Genomic DNA, 17,746 nt, shown 5'->3' on the forward strand with positions numbered 1-17,746 from the left:
TACAGTTATCTCTGCTTTCACTGCTAGTCCTCAGATCTTTAGCACAACTTAAAACATCAGTTGAACATTTATAAATACAGTTTAGGCAGCTAAAGCAAAGGATCAGGGAAATTTACCAAAGGAATGTGAACATCCCCAAAGAGAAGAGGTGTGAACAGTTTTCAGCGCCTCACTCTGTAATGCTAGCAATTTCTGGACTGAAGGAAAATTTCATGAAGGGGCAGAATACTTTAGGTGCCCCCACCATAGCGGCATTCCTGGTTATCACTTCTAAGAGAATACCTTGAGAGACTGTCAGGAATCTTGCATCGCCTTGGAGAAATTTAGTCACACTCTCTCTGGTCTCTTTGTCCACAGATAGGACAGAGGAGTTTGAGAGATTGTGTGCCCAGGGCCCTGGTTTGAAGCAGAATAGAAAGCCCGAGGGAAGAAAGAGGAGGTGTTGGGTGTGTGTGTGTGTGTGTGTGTGTGTGTGTGTGTTTTAGAAGCCAACAGGAAAGCTGATGTCAAAACTGGTCTTGTGCATGCAAGAACATCGATCGGGCCACTCCTCTCTTGATGCCTCATTAGCAATGCAGACAAGCACCTCATGGGAAACTACCGAGGGGATCAGATACTCAGAAGCAAGAAATGTGCGTCTCCAACACAAGCCTGACTCCGGGCATCGCTCAGGAAGAGCTGGTGCTTTGCATCGCTTGAGAAGGAGAGGCAGGCAGTCACCCAAATGCACAAGAACTGGCGCACAGAAGCCAAGCGTCTTTTGGCTTTGTTACAGCCTCCTTCCAAGTGGTATTTTAATACCATTTTTTAAAAAAACAACGCTCTTTCCTCTAGGGAGTTCAAGGTGGCACAAGTTGGACTGGTTCAGGAGCATAGCTATGGAGGAAGATGAGGACATTGCTTCCCCAAGTAGGAATCCTTCCCCCTCCATGAAATTTGTTTATTTTGGAGAGCCATTTTTCCCCCAACAGGTGGTCTATGGGAAGAAATTCAGAAAACATTTCTCCTGAATCTGTCTGCAAAATGGATCCCCCTTTGCTAAGTCACTCGGCTACCTCTAAAGCTTAGACATTGAGAATAGAGAATTGCAAGATGTAGGTTGGGTTCTGGTTCCAGATTCCAAGATTTTGAGATTCTAGACTCCCCAAGCAAGCAGGGGTTTAACATGCAAACATAATGGGACCTCAAACTGCCGCTCTCTTTCTGTTGTGTTTGCAAGAAGGCTGGGGGGCTGGCAGGGCAAAAGGAAGAGGGCAACACACTCAGCCAGAGATCCTCAGAGAACGTGGCTGGTGCCTTCTACTCTTCTCGAAAAGCTGCGTGTGTTTCTGATCATTCCACGTGGCACTCTCATGAACCGCTTGCTCTTCTGTGCTGCTGAGCCGGGTTCCTTGAATTCTTGAGGAGAATTCCATTCCCAGAAGGAAGAGCAGTGAAGGGAGCTGGCTTGGAACCAAAGGTCTCCAGTCATCCCCCGAGGACTCCCCAATGGAAAACAGACGGAAGACATTTCCACAATAACATTACTGTCACCTCCATACACGCTCCCCCCTCTTTCCCTCTGGCCCTAGTTGAAGTCACTAACTCTAAAATAGCTCCGGGCTGGGAGTCCCCAAGCCCCCCTTCCATTGAATCGCCAAGAAAAAGCAGCTCCTCAGGGACACATTGGTGGTGGTGGTGGTGGGGCTGTTTCCATTCCATGCAATGTTGATCTTGAGACCAGCGGTCAGAGGTGTCCTGAAGGCCAGAACTCACTGACCACTGACAAGGTTCTCATGTTCACCTCCCCCTCTGTAGACCTGAAACAAATGCACTGGTTTCTGCGCAGCCATATTTCCACGCAGCAATGATGGACAAGAACAGGGGATTGCTAAGGGTCTCCTTTATGAACATACAACAGAGGTTCCAAAATTTACATCTTGAGATGCTGAAGCCTCCCATTTCCCCCAAATCTCCACCATCCCAGCCTATAAGATAGGCCTTTGGTCTCAACTAAGCTTGCTGTTCCTTAGTTGCTGATGGTGGAGTCTTCCCCCTCCTTCCCCGGTACAATCCATGAGCCATGCTTAGCCTCTTTCTCAAGGTTATTTGGGTCCCATGATGGAGAACGTAATGTCAGTCACATGGGCCCATGCCAAGGAGAACCAAGGAAGCCAGACTCAAGGGCTGCCAAAGATGCATTTCAAAGCCATGAGTACAGCGCTGGAAGGGGATGAAAGCCTTTCCAACTGTCATTAGAATATTTCTTTGATGCATCTCTTTGGAAAGGCCAAGGAGTTCTGTATATGTTGGTTTTCTTTCTTTTTTTTAATATAAAACTTCGCAGTCTGAGATAGTAGCTGGAATGGGAAGGGAAATCTGTGTTTGCGTATGTGTGTAGGAATTTGGAGAGGGAACCCCGGCGCAAGGCACATACCCAAAGAAAGCAAAAACAGTCCTCTTCTTAAGATGGGAAATTCTGGCGACAGTTTGACGTTGCCATAATGCTGGGAGTGTTAGTGACATACGCAAGTGCGCATCCAGCTTACGTTTGCGTGTCTCCTTTTGTCGCTGCAGAGGAGGCCAGAATTCTCTTCCTCCCTATGCAACAATCTAAGTGTCCCCCCAAAATGTACAGTTTAGCTGCCATGTACCTCCACTTCATGGTCATTCAGTGCCTGGAGAGGGAACAGGTAACCGAAAAACTGTCCCTGTAGCCAGGCAGATCTCAATGGAGGATGTCCTTGGGCCGTGTCTGGTTTTGTGGACAGAGCCAGAAACGTTTCCAATCTGCTTTCCACCAGCCACTGAATGACCATGTTAAGAGTCTGTTAAGAACTGCTAAGAGGGCTCCCTTATGCAGTGAGTCCTGGAGCAGTGAAAGGGGAGCTGTTACTTATGCCTAACAAAAATACTGGACATAGCCAGGTCATTTGTCGCACTGTTTGAAGAGCAGAGGCAAACACTGGGGAAAGATAAAAGGAAGGACAGCAGGGAAAAGACACTGGATAAAGCACGTTACTGTATTTAGAGTGCAAACACACACAGGCTGGACTCTTCAGCTTCTGTTTCTTTTCTGCTGATATCAGGGCTTGCTAGAGAACAAGCTTATCCCAAAATGAACCTTTCCCTCCTTTAGCCTGCTAGCATTTCCCAACACACACACTCTGTCTTACAAGCTTTTAAAGACTCAGAATCCCTTTTCCCTGCATAAACCACAGAGGAGAGCCCATATAGAAGTATAGTGTCTAGATCAAGAGAAGTAATAGTGCCACTGTATTCTGCTTTGGTCAGGCCCCACCTAGAATATTGTGTCCAGTTCTGGGCGCCACAATTCAGAAAGGACATTGAGAAACTGGAGCGTGTCCAAAGGAGGGCGACAAAAATGGTGAAAGGTCTGGAAACCATGCCCTATGAGGAACGACTTAGGGAGCTGGGGATGTTTAACCTGGAGAAAAGAAGGTTAAGAGGTGATATGATCGCCCTGTTTAAATATTTGAAGGGATGTCATATTGAAGAGGGAGCAAGCTTGTTTTCTGCTGCTCCAGAGAACAGGACCCGGAACAATGGATGCAAGCTGCAGGAAAAGAGATTCCACCTGAACATTAGGAGGAACTTCCTGACAGTAAGGGCTGTTCGACAGTGGAATGCAGTCCCTCGGAGGGTGATAGAGTCTCCTTCCTTGGAGGTCTTTAAACAGAGGCTGGATGGCCATCTGTCAGGGATGCTTTGATTTGGATTTCCTGCATGGCAGGGGGTTGGACTGGATGGCCCTTGTGGTCTCTTCCAACTCTATGATTCTATGATTCTATCCCCTTCCTGAAGGCAGAACGATCCAGTTCTTACCATTTGATCACTTGGATCATCCCAAAGGGCTGGATTTCAAACCGTAAAAGCACCAAGCAACATGCACCCTGGTTAGCAATCCTAGTCCAACAACACAAGGGAGACTCTAGATTACAAACTAAAGTTTATGCAAGGATATATAAAATGCCACAATTATGTTTTACTACTTGACTCTTGGCTAGAAAAGGTATAGCCATGCTAAGTCTGTGGAATTAGTATGTAGAGATATCTTGTGGCATCTTTGAGACTCACTGAAAGCAAGACGTTGGCCATATGAGCTTTCATAGACACAAGTCTCCTTCTTCAGTCTACAAAAGCTCATGCTGCCAACTTCTTGGCAGTTAATCTCAATGCTACAAGATTTCTCTCTGACAAGAAATTATGTTTAACTGCTTACCTCATCCCTGGGCAAGCTGAACAATGCTGATAGGAATTAGAGTTCAAAAACTTCTAGGAAGCCACAGGTTATTTGGCAACCAAGTAGAACTTTTCAACTGGTCAACATGTATAGTTGTAGCCAGTCATGCCTGCTCAGCCATGGTCTTAGATACATTCAGCTGAATACACACATTGGCCATGATCCTGCATCAGAGCTGTGGACAGTAAGTCTCCACATGAGGACTTAGGCAGTAATGCTCTGCAACGTTGTACAGCTAAGCCAGCATGGTCTAGTGGTTTGAGGGTTGGACTATGTCTCCAGAGACCTGGGATTGATTCTCAGCTCAGCCATGGAAACCCACTAGGTGACTTTGGGCAAGCCATACTCTTTAAACCTCAGAGGAAGGAAAGGCAAGCCCCCTCTGAACCAGGCTTGTCAAGAAAACCCCTTGATAGGTCCCACATGTTCAACTTCACTTCTGCAACCTTCAGCTGAAGGAAGGTCTTCCATGTGGAATATATCTGTAAGGATTCCAGCCATAAACTCCAAACCATGAGGAGATTTCTGTAAAGCAAGGATACACTCCTGACATCAATGGATTGCACCTGCCACCATCTTTCTCATCATTGGCTATGCTGGTCAGGTCTGATGGGAGTTGCAAGCCAACAATATTGGGGAGGAAGTGGTTTCAGCACAGGGCTATGACTCTTGAGACCAGGGTTTGGATCTCCAAGTGGGAAAACTTGTCCAAGTCACACTCTCTCATCCTCAGATGAAGGTAAAGGCAAACCTCCTCTGAACAAAGCTTGCCAAGAAAATCCTATGACATGTTTGCCTTGGAGTCAGCATAAGTTGGAAATGACTTCAAGGCACATAAAAACAACATATGATGAGGTATATCTTGTTGGTTCATCCCAACCAGAGCAGACCCATTGGCTCAACTGCTGAACGATGCATCAGCTCATATTCAATCCGATGGATTCAATGAGCCTAATCTAATAGGGAATAAGAACAAGATACAGGCCATTGTTTGTCCCTCCAGTAAAACTTCTTTGTCAACCGTTTCCTTGTATTATGAAGGAACTGACTCACCATGAACATGCAGCAAGGAGGGAGGCAGGGTAGAAAAGAAAGGGGGAAAATATCCATATCAATATCCAAGAACTGGGTTCCACCCTTTCCTTTGTGCAGTTAATTTTACATCTTTTGGTAGAAATTCAAGATGGAAATTTTCCTGGCGTCGGTCCCGCAGGTTTCCCCTTACTGTCAAACAGTTCTATATTTTTGGTAAACCTCTTCTATTAATAGCTGCCTTGTGTGGCTATTAAAAAAACACAGAGGCTCGCTTAGTAGCCGTAAGTCACAGTCTGCTCCAGACTAACAGCTGTGGATGTCAAAAGGCACACCGGGTTTCGACGTCACGGGCGCGGAGCCCCTGTCCTGGCATTGGATCAGAACAAAACGAGCGCATAAAAATGACTGCCAACTTGAAGGGGAAAATGGGGCGGGAGGGGGAAGAACCCTGCCTTCTTTTAACAGAGGAGCTGAAGAAAGCTGAAGTTTGGCGCTTGCGCCAAGGATAGACCACCGTGCAATTTTGCTTCATTCCTATTTATCAAATATAAGAGGTTTCCCCCCATCCTGATGTTGCAATGGTTTACTTTAAAAAAACAAACCAACCTGTGAATGTATTGTATGCATGTTTGTGGACCTTTCTCCTAATGCACACATTACTCCGCCGTTCTCTCCCTCCCCTTACACATTTGCTTGTTGCCATGTTGTGGGGTGCCTTCAAGTCATTTCCGACTTATAGCGACCCTAAGGCAACCCTATTAAGGGGTTTTCTTGGAAAGATTTGTTCAGAGGAGGTTTGCCATTGCCATCCTCTGAGGCTGAGAGTGTGTCACTTACCCAAGGTTAGCCAGTGGGTTTCCATGATTGAGCAGGGAATCGAACCCTGGCCTCCAGAGTCATAGGCCAACACTCAAACCACTCTGTTGTTGTTGTTGTTGTTGTTGTTGTTGTTGTTGTGTGCCTCAGAGTCACCATAAGTCATTTCCAACTTATGGCGATCCTAAGGCGACCCTATCATGGGGACTCATTGGATAGATTTGTTCAGAGGAAGTTTGCCATTGCCATCCTCTGAGGCTCAGAGAATATGAGTTGCCAAAAGTCACCCAATAGGTTTATATAACCAAATTGAGATTTGAACCCTGGTCTACAGAGTTCTAGTCCAACATTCAAACCACTGCACCATACTGGCTCTACCATACGATTTCTAATTTCTATGTCTGTTTGCAAAAGTTAGAGAGTGAAGAAAGCTGGCAATGACAGGAAGAGAATAAACTCATATGAAATGTGGTGCTGGAGGAAAGTTCTATGGATAACATGGACTGTTGAATGGGTCAAGCCTGAACTCTCCCTAGAAGCCAAAATGTCCAGAGTGAGGATGTTGTACTTTCAACGTACTGTGAGATGATATACCTATTGATCACAAAATGCAAAGTCTTTGCAACAAGGAAAAATCAGGAGACTCCGAACTTCCCCACGCCAAAGTAGACAGGACCAAGGACTGGTAAGATTGGGTCCAAATCACTGCTAAGCAAGGATGCTCATATGCAGTGCGCTTCCAACGCACCGACTGCAACTATCAAACACGACCCAGAAATGTAGCAGCTGCTAAAGGAGAGACAGAGCTCTCCATCTCTCCTCTGCCAACCCCCGGGAGACTAGTAAAACATTTTGCAGGGCTAGTAACTTTTGTGGCTTTATTTACAAGACTGCACTGAAACTCACCTGAGCTAATAAATATGTGTCTGCTTCCAAGTGACAGTTATTGCTCAGGATGATACAACGCTGGCTTTAAAAGAAACAAACAGCTTTCCCTGAATTCATAGAGGCTGCGCCGATATTTCTCTTGCTCCGCAGGACTCTCCGGCAATCGTTCCTGAGCCATAAAACCTCATCCATTTTCATTGCTTAACTTTTAACATCCTGATTCAGTTTATTGCCGAAATAAAACTTTCATTAAAAAACATCACATTTCCTCCCCCCGGGGAACAATTCTCCATACACACACGGAGGAGATAATATTCATCAAATAACTCTCTCACCAAGAAAAGAAGGCTTAGGAAGACCAGGTGAAAGCGAAAACCGTACGAAGCAGATTTTGGCTCAGATACTGCCAAACCTTTGCCAAGTTCCAAAATGCAGCCAGCTCATGGACATCCTGTATTTTCTTGAGTAGGAACCCACCACTGTTAAATATAATGGCCATCTCCAAATCCAAAGGCTTTCTGTCTGAGCTTGAAAAAGTTACATGGACAGCAACTTCCAGAATCAATTCAGTTAGCAGAACTAGAAAAAAATATACTGGATGACAACACCCAGAATCCTCCACCAAGCATGGTCTTGGAAAGTTACTTGTGCGGTCTACAAATCCAGCAGCACAGAGAATTTGGGGAGGATTAATCCAAAAGAATAACTTTTTGAAGCTCTGTTTTCTGGCTGGCTACACCAGACAGAGAGGTGGGACACCATGTTTCAGCCCAATGGGTCATCTGGGATGAATGTTGGTTTGGTTCCTTCCCTGAACTCTCTATCAGTGTCATTTCCCAAGGTGAAATAAGTAGCAAGACCCATCCTATCAGCTCAGGTGGGCCCAATATATACTTCTTCCCTCCTAGACATTTCTCCTGTAGCGTTCATGAATATTCCCCTCTGTTCCGAGGGTACCCAAAGCCACCTCCAGAAAAATAAATGCACATATAAAATTCGGACACCCCATACTGATACAGGAAAACAAGTGCACATGAACATCCACACACTTCATTCTCCATTTAACCTTAATATTTCTCTCATGAAGGCTGGCTTGCAACCTGGATTAAGCTCAGTTAGGTTCTCTATGCCCTGGTGAAATGTACCTCTTGGATCCTAGAATCCTAGAGCTGGAAGATAGCATCTAGTTCTACCTCTTGCTCAGCGCATGATCTCCAGCTAAAGCCTCCCCAACAGTTAGCGGTCCAGCCTCTTTTTGAAGACATCTAGGGAAGGGGACCTCGCCATCTCTATAGGTCATTAGCTCCATTTCCAAACCATGCTTACCATCAAGAATTTCCTTCTAATGTTCAACTGAAAGCTCCCCTCCTGCAACTTAAAGCCATTACACCTAGGGTTGCCATACGTCAGGACCTCCAAACCAGGACAAATGTAGGATAAAATTTTCAAATGTAGGACATTTCCCCCCTACATTTGAAAAGGAGCCTCCCTGAGGGGAGGATTCTTTCCCCGCCTGGGCTCCCCCGCCTGGGCTCCGTTTTTGCCGTCGGAGCTCAGGCGGGGAAAGAAGTCTGGCCTTGGCCAGCGAGGCTTCTCTCCCTCCCTTGGCTCCAGTGGAGCCAAAGAGGGAAGGGAAGCCCCCTTGCCAAAGAAGAGAGGCCTTTGCAACAAAGCCTGGGGGCGGGGGCAGCCCGGGGCGAGACTGTGTGGACCTGCCCAAAACCGGGAAAGTCCCGCCCACAGGTGGGATATGGCAACCCTAATTACACCTGATTCTGGGGCAGCAGAGAACAAACCTTTTCTCTCTGTGAGAGTCCATGAGGTATCTAAGAATGCAATCCTTTCACCCCTCAAGTGATTTCTGACTTGGGGGAACCATAGAACAAACCTATCCAAGGGGGGATTGCCATGGTCATCCTCTGAGGCTGAGAGAGTGTGAATTGGCCCAGTGGGTTTCACAGTTGAGCGGGGATTCGAACCCTGCTCTTTAGAGTCACAGTCCAGTGCTCAAACCATTATACCATGTTTGCCCCTTAATTACACTTATTCTTAATTACAATTAACTCTCGTAATTAACTGCAATCAATTACAGTTAAAAGGGACTGCAATTAACTATGTATAATTAATTACAGTAGACTGGGTGTCATTGCAATTAACTGTAATTGGGTTCAATTAAGTTATAAATAAATACAATTAATCAATTATAATTCATTACAATTCACCAATTGCAATGAATTAATTACAACCAGTTTTGTTGTTACCTGATAGTTATACAGGATTAAGCATAGGTAGGCCTGGTATGTTTACAAGGACCTTATTTGTTTAAGAATATGCCTACCTGTACGGAGAATCTGGATCGAAGCACGTCTTGGTGACATCCGTTATCTCTGGGTTACAGCAATCCCCGCCATCGAAGTTGTACTTCTCATAGTTACAATCCATGTCGCACACACCGTTCTGCTTCTTCCGGTTGAAGGATGCATGGCGGACATGCCGACAATCCCCGCCATCATACCCAGTTAAGGTATGGTTGCATTCTGGGTCGCAGTTCTCGTCCCCAATCTTGCTAATTTCACAATTGGCCAGGATGAGGCGATGCCGCAAGGTGGAGTTCCTCACCTCCAACACCTCCAGTTCCCATGTAATGTTGTACGGACTGAAGGCATCATTCAGCTGTTGGTGCTGGAAGTCTATCTGTTCCCGGCGGATGGTTGGGTTCCGATGGTGGTCATCATAGATGTTCACCACTCGGTAGCGGACAACCTTCTTACGACGGAAGCTCGGGAGGTTGTTATAGCTGGCGATGACCTCCACGTTGTCACAGACTGTTTGCCCACACGGAGGAGGATCAAGACTTGTATCCAACAGGTAGTCGGGGTGGGAAATGTATTCGATCTGAGGAAGACTTGGGCTGTCTTTCATGGGGGACCAGATGCTTTTCACATTCAGTAAAGTCTCCTGAAAAACGAGCTGAGGTAGAGGATCATCTACTTCGTGAGTCATCATGGTCATGTCCACCAGAATTTCCTTCTGAGACCGAGCTGTTCGCCAAAGACTGACATGTTCTATATGGCCTCGGTAATTCTGATTCAGGGCATTCCCTCCAAGGAGGAGGACCTTGCACTTTGAGGTCAAAGGGCTGAAGATGCTCCCCACCTGTTCCCCGCTAGTGGCCACCTGGGCGCCATTCACATAAAGCTTCATCAGGCGTCCATCGTAAGTGATGGCCAGGTGGACCCATTGATTTGGGAGGTAGCTGCGATGATCGGTGATGGTGGTGACCTTCCGGGCCCGGTCTGTCTTCAAGGAAAAAAAATAACGGGGGTCTCTCTTGCCCTGGTCACTCATGTTGTTAATTCCCAGGACCCATCCTCGGTCAAGGATGGTGTAAGAACATTTGTCATATAGACCTATGTTTCATACACGCAGAAAGAAAGAAAGAAAGAAAGAGAAAGAGAGAAGGAAAGAAAGAAAGAAAGAAAGAAAGAAAGAAAATATGGATGAGTACAGCAAGAAAAAAAATATTACTCTGTTACATCCAATTAAAACGATCACCATTTTCAGAATAAACAAGTTGGCACAGGGCTAGGCGACATTAACCATTCTGGTGACCAAGCTGCAGAGAATGAGATAAAGGAGTCAAGTATCAAACCAAAGGTTAAGGACTGCTGAAGGCCAATGACGTCAATGGGACCTCCATCCTATGTCAGAAGTGGGTGGGCAGGAATCGTTTGCAATTTCTTAATGGCAAAATGACGCCAAGACGTCTCATTAACTTTATTTGAGCTGCAAGCTTGACGTCATTGATTTGGATCAAATTCTCCACCGGATGGATTTGTTTCCTAATTCTTACCAAAGTCACAATTCCTGGGGTTCTTTGCATGAGCGGTAAGAAGTGAGGTGGATGCTTGAGGAGGTTAAGCCTCTTCTTAAGAGAAAATTTGGACGGCAAAGGTGTTCTCACCCAAGTTCTCTGAAAGGTGACACTACATTATGTCATGCAATAGGGATCTAAAAGGTATGTTTCCAATGACTCCTTGGAAACTGTTTTGTGAACTTCCAGTGAGAAGATATCGATCCATGTTTTGTTACCAAGGTCCAAGTTCCAAAGCTTTGTGAAACCTACTTTCGGTGCCTCTCTCTCTGACCTGTCTCTCTTTGGCTGCATAGTCACTGCAGAAACAAACCATTTTGACACCACCGTAACTCAGTGCTATGTAATTCTGGGAATTGTAGTTTTGCAAGACATTTAGCCTCCTCTGTCAGAGAGCTTTGGTTCCACAACAAACCACAAATCCCAGGATTCTAGAGCATGGAGCCATTACTGTTTAAAGAGGTAAACTGCATTATTTCTGCGGTGCAAATGCAGCCTAAGTGAGAATGGGGAGGTAAAATGCCAAGGATTGCACCACTCCAAATAACAGGTTTAAGGGCATCATATGAATTCTTCCATACATTAAAAAATGTGGCACAGAAAAATCGGAATGGAGAGCAGGATGGTCTAGAAGACAGCTATCTTAGGATGCTAACTGAAAGTGGGCTTTCCATTTGTTTGAATCGTTTCATTGCTCACAAAATGCGCCGTTTTTGAACGCTTTACGGCTTGTTGCTTCCTTGGAGAACAAAATCAGCGAGGAATAACCTCCCTGACTTTTTTCTCCGCAAAGACTTTTGCAAACTACTCTTTGGATTCTTAATCTGGAAGGTCGCAAACTTTGCCTCTTAACTGATCCCTCATCCTCCGTGATCTTGCCAAACCTCTCTCATCTATTAACAATTGTCTTTTGACACAACGGTCAACAAAATAAAGGCGACCCAATGGCTCAGTTCAACTTTCCCCCTTCCTTTTTTCCCTCTTCTCCTTCTGTGCGGTTGTTTTCCAAGGGGCTCTTCCTTTCCCCTCTTCCTGTTACCTTTGGAAAGAGCTAAGAGCCAGAGCCAAGCAGGTAATTTGCTTATTCCTCTGTGGGGTGCACACGGCGAAAACACACACACATGCTTTGAAACCATGCTTACAGAGTCTGGTTAGTAGGAGGGGGCGTGTGGGCAAATGGGGGGGGGAGGGAAAGAAGGAAAAACAAGTTGGTTTGCATTGGCATTTGAAGTCATGCTAATGCAAAGTGTATGTTTACTAGGCATGGCAAGAAAGTGATCAAAATTCAAGCTGAAAGACTGCAAAGCCAAGCATCCCTGCAGACACTTTCTTGCTCTGCCAAAGAGAAGAGGATTTGCCGTACGCTCACCTTCACTGCATGCATCTATACTGCAGAAATAATGCAGTTTAATGCCATGTGTCTCTCTGCATAGAAACGTCACCCATTGGGACATTCAAAACTGTGCTGATCTATTATTCTCCCCACACTAAGAGTAAAAATGCCTTTTTTCTGAGTGGGAAAAGCATACAGTCCTTGGTATCCATTGGAGTCTAGGTTCCAGGACCCGCTGTGGATAACAAAATCTGTGGATGTTCATGTCCCATCAAATGCAATGACATAGTAAAACGGTGTCCCTTATATAAAATGGCAAAATCAAGATTTGCTTTTTGGGATTTATCGTGTGTGTGTGTGTGTGTGTGTGTGTGTGTGTGTGTGTATATATATATATATATATATATATATATATATGCTGGGTATGGAAGGCCAATCTGAGGAAGTGGACTGAAGTCTATGAAAACTCATGCTGCCAACTCCTTCTTTCAGTTAGTCTCCAAGGTGCTTCAAGATCTCTTCAAATACTGACTTTAAAGACTAACATGGCTATATCTTTGAATAATAGATAATATCCTTTCCATCTCTGTTGTTGTTGTTGTTGTGTGCCTTCGAGTTGTTACCGACTTATCGCAATCCTACGGCCAACCTATCATGGGGTTTTCTTGGCAAGGTTTTCCAAAGGAGGGTTGCCATTGCCTTCCCCTGAGGCTGAGAGCATGTAACTTGCCATAGGTCACCCAGTGCATTACATTTCCAACCTGGGAATCAAACCCTCGTTTCCAGAGTCCTGGTCCAGCATTCAAACCACTACGCTATACTCACAGTCCAACTATATCTTCAGGCCTACTTGCTTCCCACCGCGAGTTGACCTCCTATTTTTGGTGGAGAAGGTCAAAAGATCTATCAGTCCAGGATTGAATGACAGTTCATCTTATATTTTTGGTGAAAAGATTAAAAGACCGATCAGTCTAATACCAGATGATTGTCTCATATTTTTGGTAGAAAGGTGTAAAAGATTGGTCAGTCCAGGACCGAAGGAGAATCCAGCTCCAGGTAGCTTCTAAAAAGGGCCTCTGATGTGACCTCCTGAGACCTTTCCAGAAGGTGATCCTCTTTCAAAACACGGAGACCACCTTTCCAAGAGACCAAGGTAAAGAAGAGAGAGGTGGAAATATGAATGGAATTAAGGAGCGGAGAGGATTTTATTTCAAACATGCCCAAGTCGATGGGGGCGATGGCCATGGTCTCAGGGGAGGGTGGGAAGAAAAATTAACAACCCCAAGAACTTCTGGAAGTTGTCATTGCCTGCTTTGCTGGGCGAACGCAACCAAAGGTGACAGGACTTAGTTATGAAAGGGGAATTTAGGTCAACAATCAAAGCTTCAGTCAGGGGCCCAGGAACAGGGAGTTAAAGGTTGGGGCTGCGTTCTTTTCCCCTCGCATGCTTTAATCGCTTAGTATCAAAGTCACGGCAGAACGCTTGAAAGAGCAACTATTCTACAGGAACCTATAGGAAGCTTTTATCTGTCCAGAGGAAAATAATTAAAAGAGACAGATTTGGGTTAAGTATTCCCATGTTCCATGCAATTGGATAAAGTCGGGGAAGATCCACCCAAGCACTTTCCCAAGTTCAGCGTGTCGGGGAGCTTGCCTCAGACGACTTTGAACCCATTCGTGATTTTTCTGTTTCTTTTCTATATAATTACCGGAAGGGCGGGAATCGCTCCGGCTTTTCTCATCCCTTCCCCTCCAACCCCCATCACCTTCTTCCACGCAAATCTTAAATCATTCAGGAGTCCAACCTACGCAAAGACGGCATTGGTACAATTGCAACTGCCATTTAAAAGCCACGAAGGGTCTCGTGGGACATGGATGGAACAAAAGCACGGCCACACTGGACATGGGCTTAGAAGAGCACTGTACTTCTGGCAAAGTGCATTTTCCTTTCCAAAAGCAGTTAAGTCCTTTAAACTCCTTCCAAATGGCCTCCATGTGTCCATTCCAGGTGGGTTTCAACTATTCCTGGTTCACTTTCTTGGCCTCCATTGTTGATGTTGTGTGTCTTCAAGTCATTTCCAACTTATGGCAACCTTAAGGTGAACCTATCATGGGTTTTTTTTGGCAAGATCTGTTCGGAGGAGGTTTGCCATTGCTATCCTCTGAGGTTGAGAGAGTGTGACTTGCCCAAGATCACCCAATGGGATTTGGCCTCGAGCTTAGTGGTCCCCAAACATAGGTCCTCTGGGTGTTTTGGACTTCAGCTCCTACAAGTCCTGATCGTTGGCCAAACTGATTAGGGCTTCTAGGGACTGAAGTTCAAAACACACGGAAGACCGGAGTTTGGGAAACATTGGTCTAGCTGATGGGTTCCTCTAATCTCAGGGCTTAGTTTCATTTAATTTATATTCTGAATTCTACTAATTCATCAGGCTTAAGGACAAAACTAGAGTGTGCCTGTTGTTAATAATGCAATTTGACATCAGTTTATGTGCTGCGACAACATCTTGGGATTTATAGTTCATTGTGCCACCAGAGGTCTGTGACAAAGAAAGGTAAAGACCTTGTAAAACTACACATCTCAACATCCTGTAAGATGCAGCCATGGAAGTTCAAAGGGTAGGCCAGTGTGGCATAGTGGTTTGTGTGTCAAACGATGATCCTGAAGACCATAGTTGGCCATGAAACCCGTTGGGTGACTTTGGACAAGTCACATGTTCTCAGTCTTGGAGGAAAGACAATGGCAAACCTCTTCTGAACAAATCTTGCACAAAATAATAATAATAATAATAATAATAATAATAATAGGTATGTCTGATGGCCACCATAAGTTGGAACTGACTTGAAGGCCCCCAACAAACCCACAAGTGCACCCTCAGTTGAACCAGTTTGTCCAAGAGATAGCTCCGATAGTGATAATATATCTACAGACACACACTCTCTGTTTAAAAAAAAGATGCTTATACATGAAGCAAGAAGGCCATCAGGAGCGAGGAGGATAAGAGGGAAAGATAAGGATGTGATCAGACAAGACAAACTGCTGACTCCGCAACCTCAGACACATACCCTATGGTGCGCATTCACCTGGATTCACATGAGACAGCAGGGACAGAAGAATGGAGGAAGGGGGGAAGTATCTCATTTCCAAGGAGGCCTATAGGATGGGCTGATTCTTCTCAGGAAAGTTATTGTACAGTGGGCCCTTGCTTGCTTTTGGTTCCAGGACTCCCCATGGTTACCGAAATCCATGGATTCTTAAGTCCTATTAAATATAATGGTATAGTACAATGGTGTTGTTCTGTGCCTTCAAGTTGTCCATGACTTAGGCAACCCTAAGGCTGTGTTAAAGGCAAAGAGCGTCTCTCAAAAACAAGGGCCAGCTACCCAAATTCACCACTTACAGGAGAAGAAAAAGAGATAACCAAGCAAGAAGAAAAGTTATCACGAGACTGATAGCAAGGTCTCTTTGTTTTTTAAAGGGCTGTTTGTTTGCTATGCAGGTACACCCTTACAAACTTTCAGCAAACTTCGGGGGAAAACCAATCCGAATGGTTAATGGATTTCTAACCCCTGGTGCCCACCAGCTATTATCTCTTTCCTTTCAGCCCAGAATGGGGAAGGAGAAGTAATGGATGAGAGCAGGGACGTAGTTAGATGCAATTCTGTATTTCCAACAACCAGGTGTGAATTTTGCACAGAATGAGGCCGAAATTGCAAAATAGTGACTTTCTTGCAGTGGGAAGACAAGTGCTAACATTATTCCTTGCTTCCCTAGAGGTGAAGAATTTCATCCTTAACACAGGGCTACAATTACTTCCTTAGACTGTATGTCCCAGAATCCCCCGGCCAGCATGGCCACTGGGGGATTTGGGAAGTTGTCATGCAAACATTTCCAAACTCTGCTTCTTCTATGCAGGCAATCTGGTTCATCTTGCAAGTGGAAGGGGAAACTAGTGAGCCTCATCTCCTCTTACCATTCTCGATTCAGATCTCCGAACGACACACGTTTTTTAAAAAGAAAAGAAACCTGGGCCTGTCTGATAAGCAAACCATCCTGTTCCACCTGTAGCTTAGCACCTCGCAACACATAAACTGGGCTGGCGTTGCTGTGAAATGAATTCCTTCCCCAGCAAGCCATAAAAGAGCATCCCTCAACCTCCCCTGCATCTTCCCAAGACGCCCGCTCTCCGATGTGATCAATCCCCCGGTTATCTCTCATCTACACAAATGCTCCAATCCAAACAAGCTGATAATAAACGGCAGAAAACTGCCTGGATTTCCATGGAATTTACTTGCAGTGAAAGCCTCGTACGCACAACCATAAAATATACAGAGAGAGGCAGAAAGAGGAGGAGAGATTAGTTCGGACACAAGAGAATTCTTCACTCCTGACAAGAATCTGCATTTTGTGCAGCAATCTTGGGAATAGTAATATTAGTGGTGAAGGCTGGGTTGAGAATTTTGGTTCAGTTCACTTTTTCAACTGAATATACAATTACCTGTTGCACATTTCTTGTAATCTGGGCTGGAAAGAACTGCAGAGTTGGAAACCAGTGAAGGTAGGACATACCAAAATGGACAGGCTTAACCTTTCCAGGACCAAAGTTCAGTTCTGAAAAGTCTAGATTTGAATCTGTAACATTGGATGGCTAAGAAAGGATTTGAAGTAGTAAGAAAGGCACTGCACCTCCATGGCTTGATAAAAAAAATACATGTGCAATGCATCTTGAGGGTCTTAGTAGACCACATGCTAAACATGAACCAACAATGTGATGCAGTTTCTAATGGTGACCCTAAAGTGATCCTATCATAAGGTTTTCTTGGCAATATTTGTTTTGAGGGTTGGCTTTGCTTTCCTCTGAGGTTGAGAGACTTCCCCAAGGTGACCTAGAGGTTTTCTATGGCTCAGTTGGATTTGAATCCAGTCTCCAGAGTTGTCCAATGCTCAAACTACTGCACCAGGCTGGTTCTCCATCTTTGGAGGCCTTTAAACAGAGGCTGGATGGACATCTTTCAGGAGTGCTTTAGTTGTGCATTTTGGCATGGCAAGGAGGTTGGATTGGATGGCCTTTGTGGTACCTTCCAACTCTAAAGTTCTATGAGGCTACGGATAATAATCTCCCCCTCTTCCCCACTCAACCCATTTCACGCATGTGCGATCTTCCTGCACATGACAAAAGGAAAGAGTGTGCAAGATGGACATTTAGACAGGGCAGGTAGCCATGCTGTCTGTCAAAGCCATTCCTCTAAACAGATGCAATGAAAATCCGGTAACCCCGCTGGGTATCTTTGAGCTGGAGAGGGAGAGGAAGCGTGCGTACGGCTTCGTTTTATTGCGCTCCCCCTTTTCTCTCCCCTTCTGGACTTCTCTTGGGGAAATCTGTATTTGTAAACAAGAGAGGAGCTGCAATTCCTGGAGACGGCAATGCAAGGCAGGGTTGCGAGGTGAGGAGCGTGTGTGTTTGGTGGGGAGAGAAAGTCAGTTTGGGGACTCCTCCTGAGCCCCAAAGCCAAGCTTCACATGTGCATTTCTTGCCAGAGACACAAAGGCCTCACT

At 45.3% G+C, this 17,746-nt stretch overlaps 1 protein-coding gene across 1 annotated transcript in view; it reads right to left on the minus strand.

Moving 5' to 3' along the window:
- Window positions 1-10,392, minus strand: part of PAPPA (pappalysin 1) — a 97,326-nt gene extending 86,934 nt beyond the window's left edge. The window contains exon 1 of the mRNA XM_042478653.1: window positions 9,321-10,392. Within this exon, the coding sequence (XP_042334587.1) occupies window positions 9,321-10,330 (1,010 nt within the window). The 5' untranslated portion in view covers window positions 10,331-10,392. The remainder of the gene's footprint in view (window positions 1-9,320) is intronic.
- Window positions 10,393-17,746: the final 7,354 nt, after the last annotated feature.

Source organism: Sceloporus undulatus, chromosome 7, assembly GCF_019175285.1.
Source record: "Sceloporus undulatus isolate JIND9_A2432 ecotype Alabama chromosome 7, SceUnd_v1.1, whole genome shotgun sequence".
Classification (NCBI taxonomy): Eukaryota; Metazoa; Chordata; class Lepidosauria; order Squamata; family Phrynosomatidae; genus Sceloporus; species Sceloporus undulatus.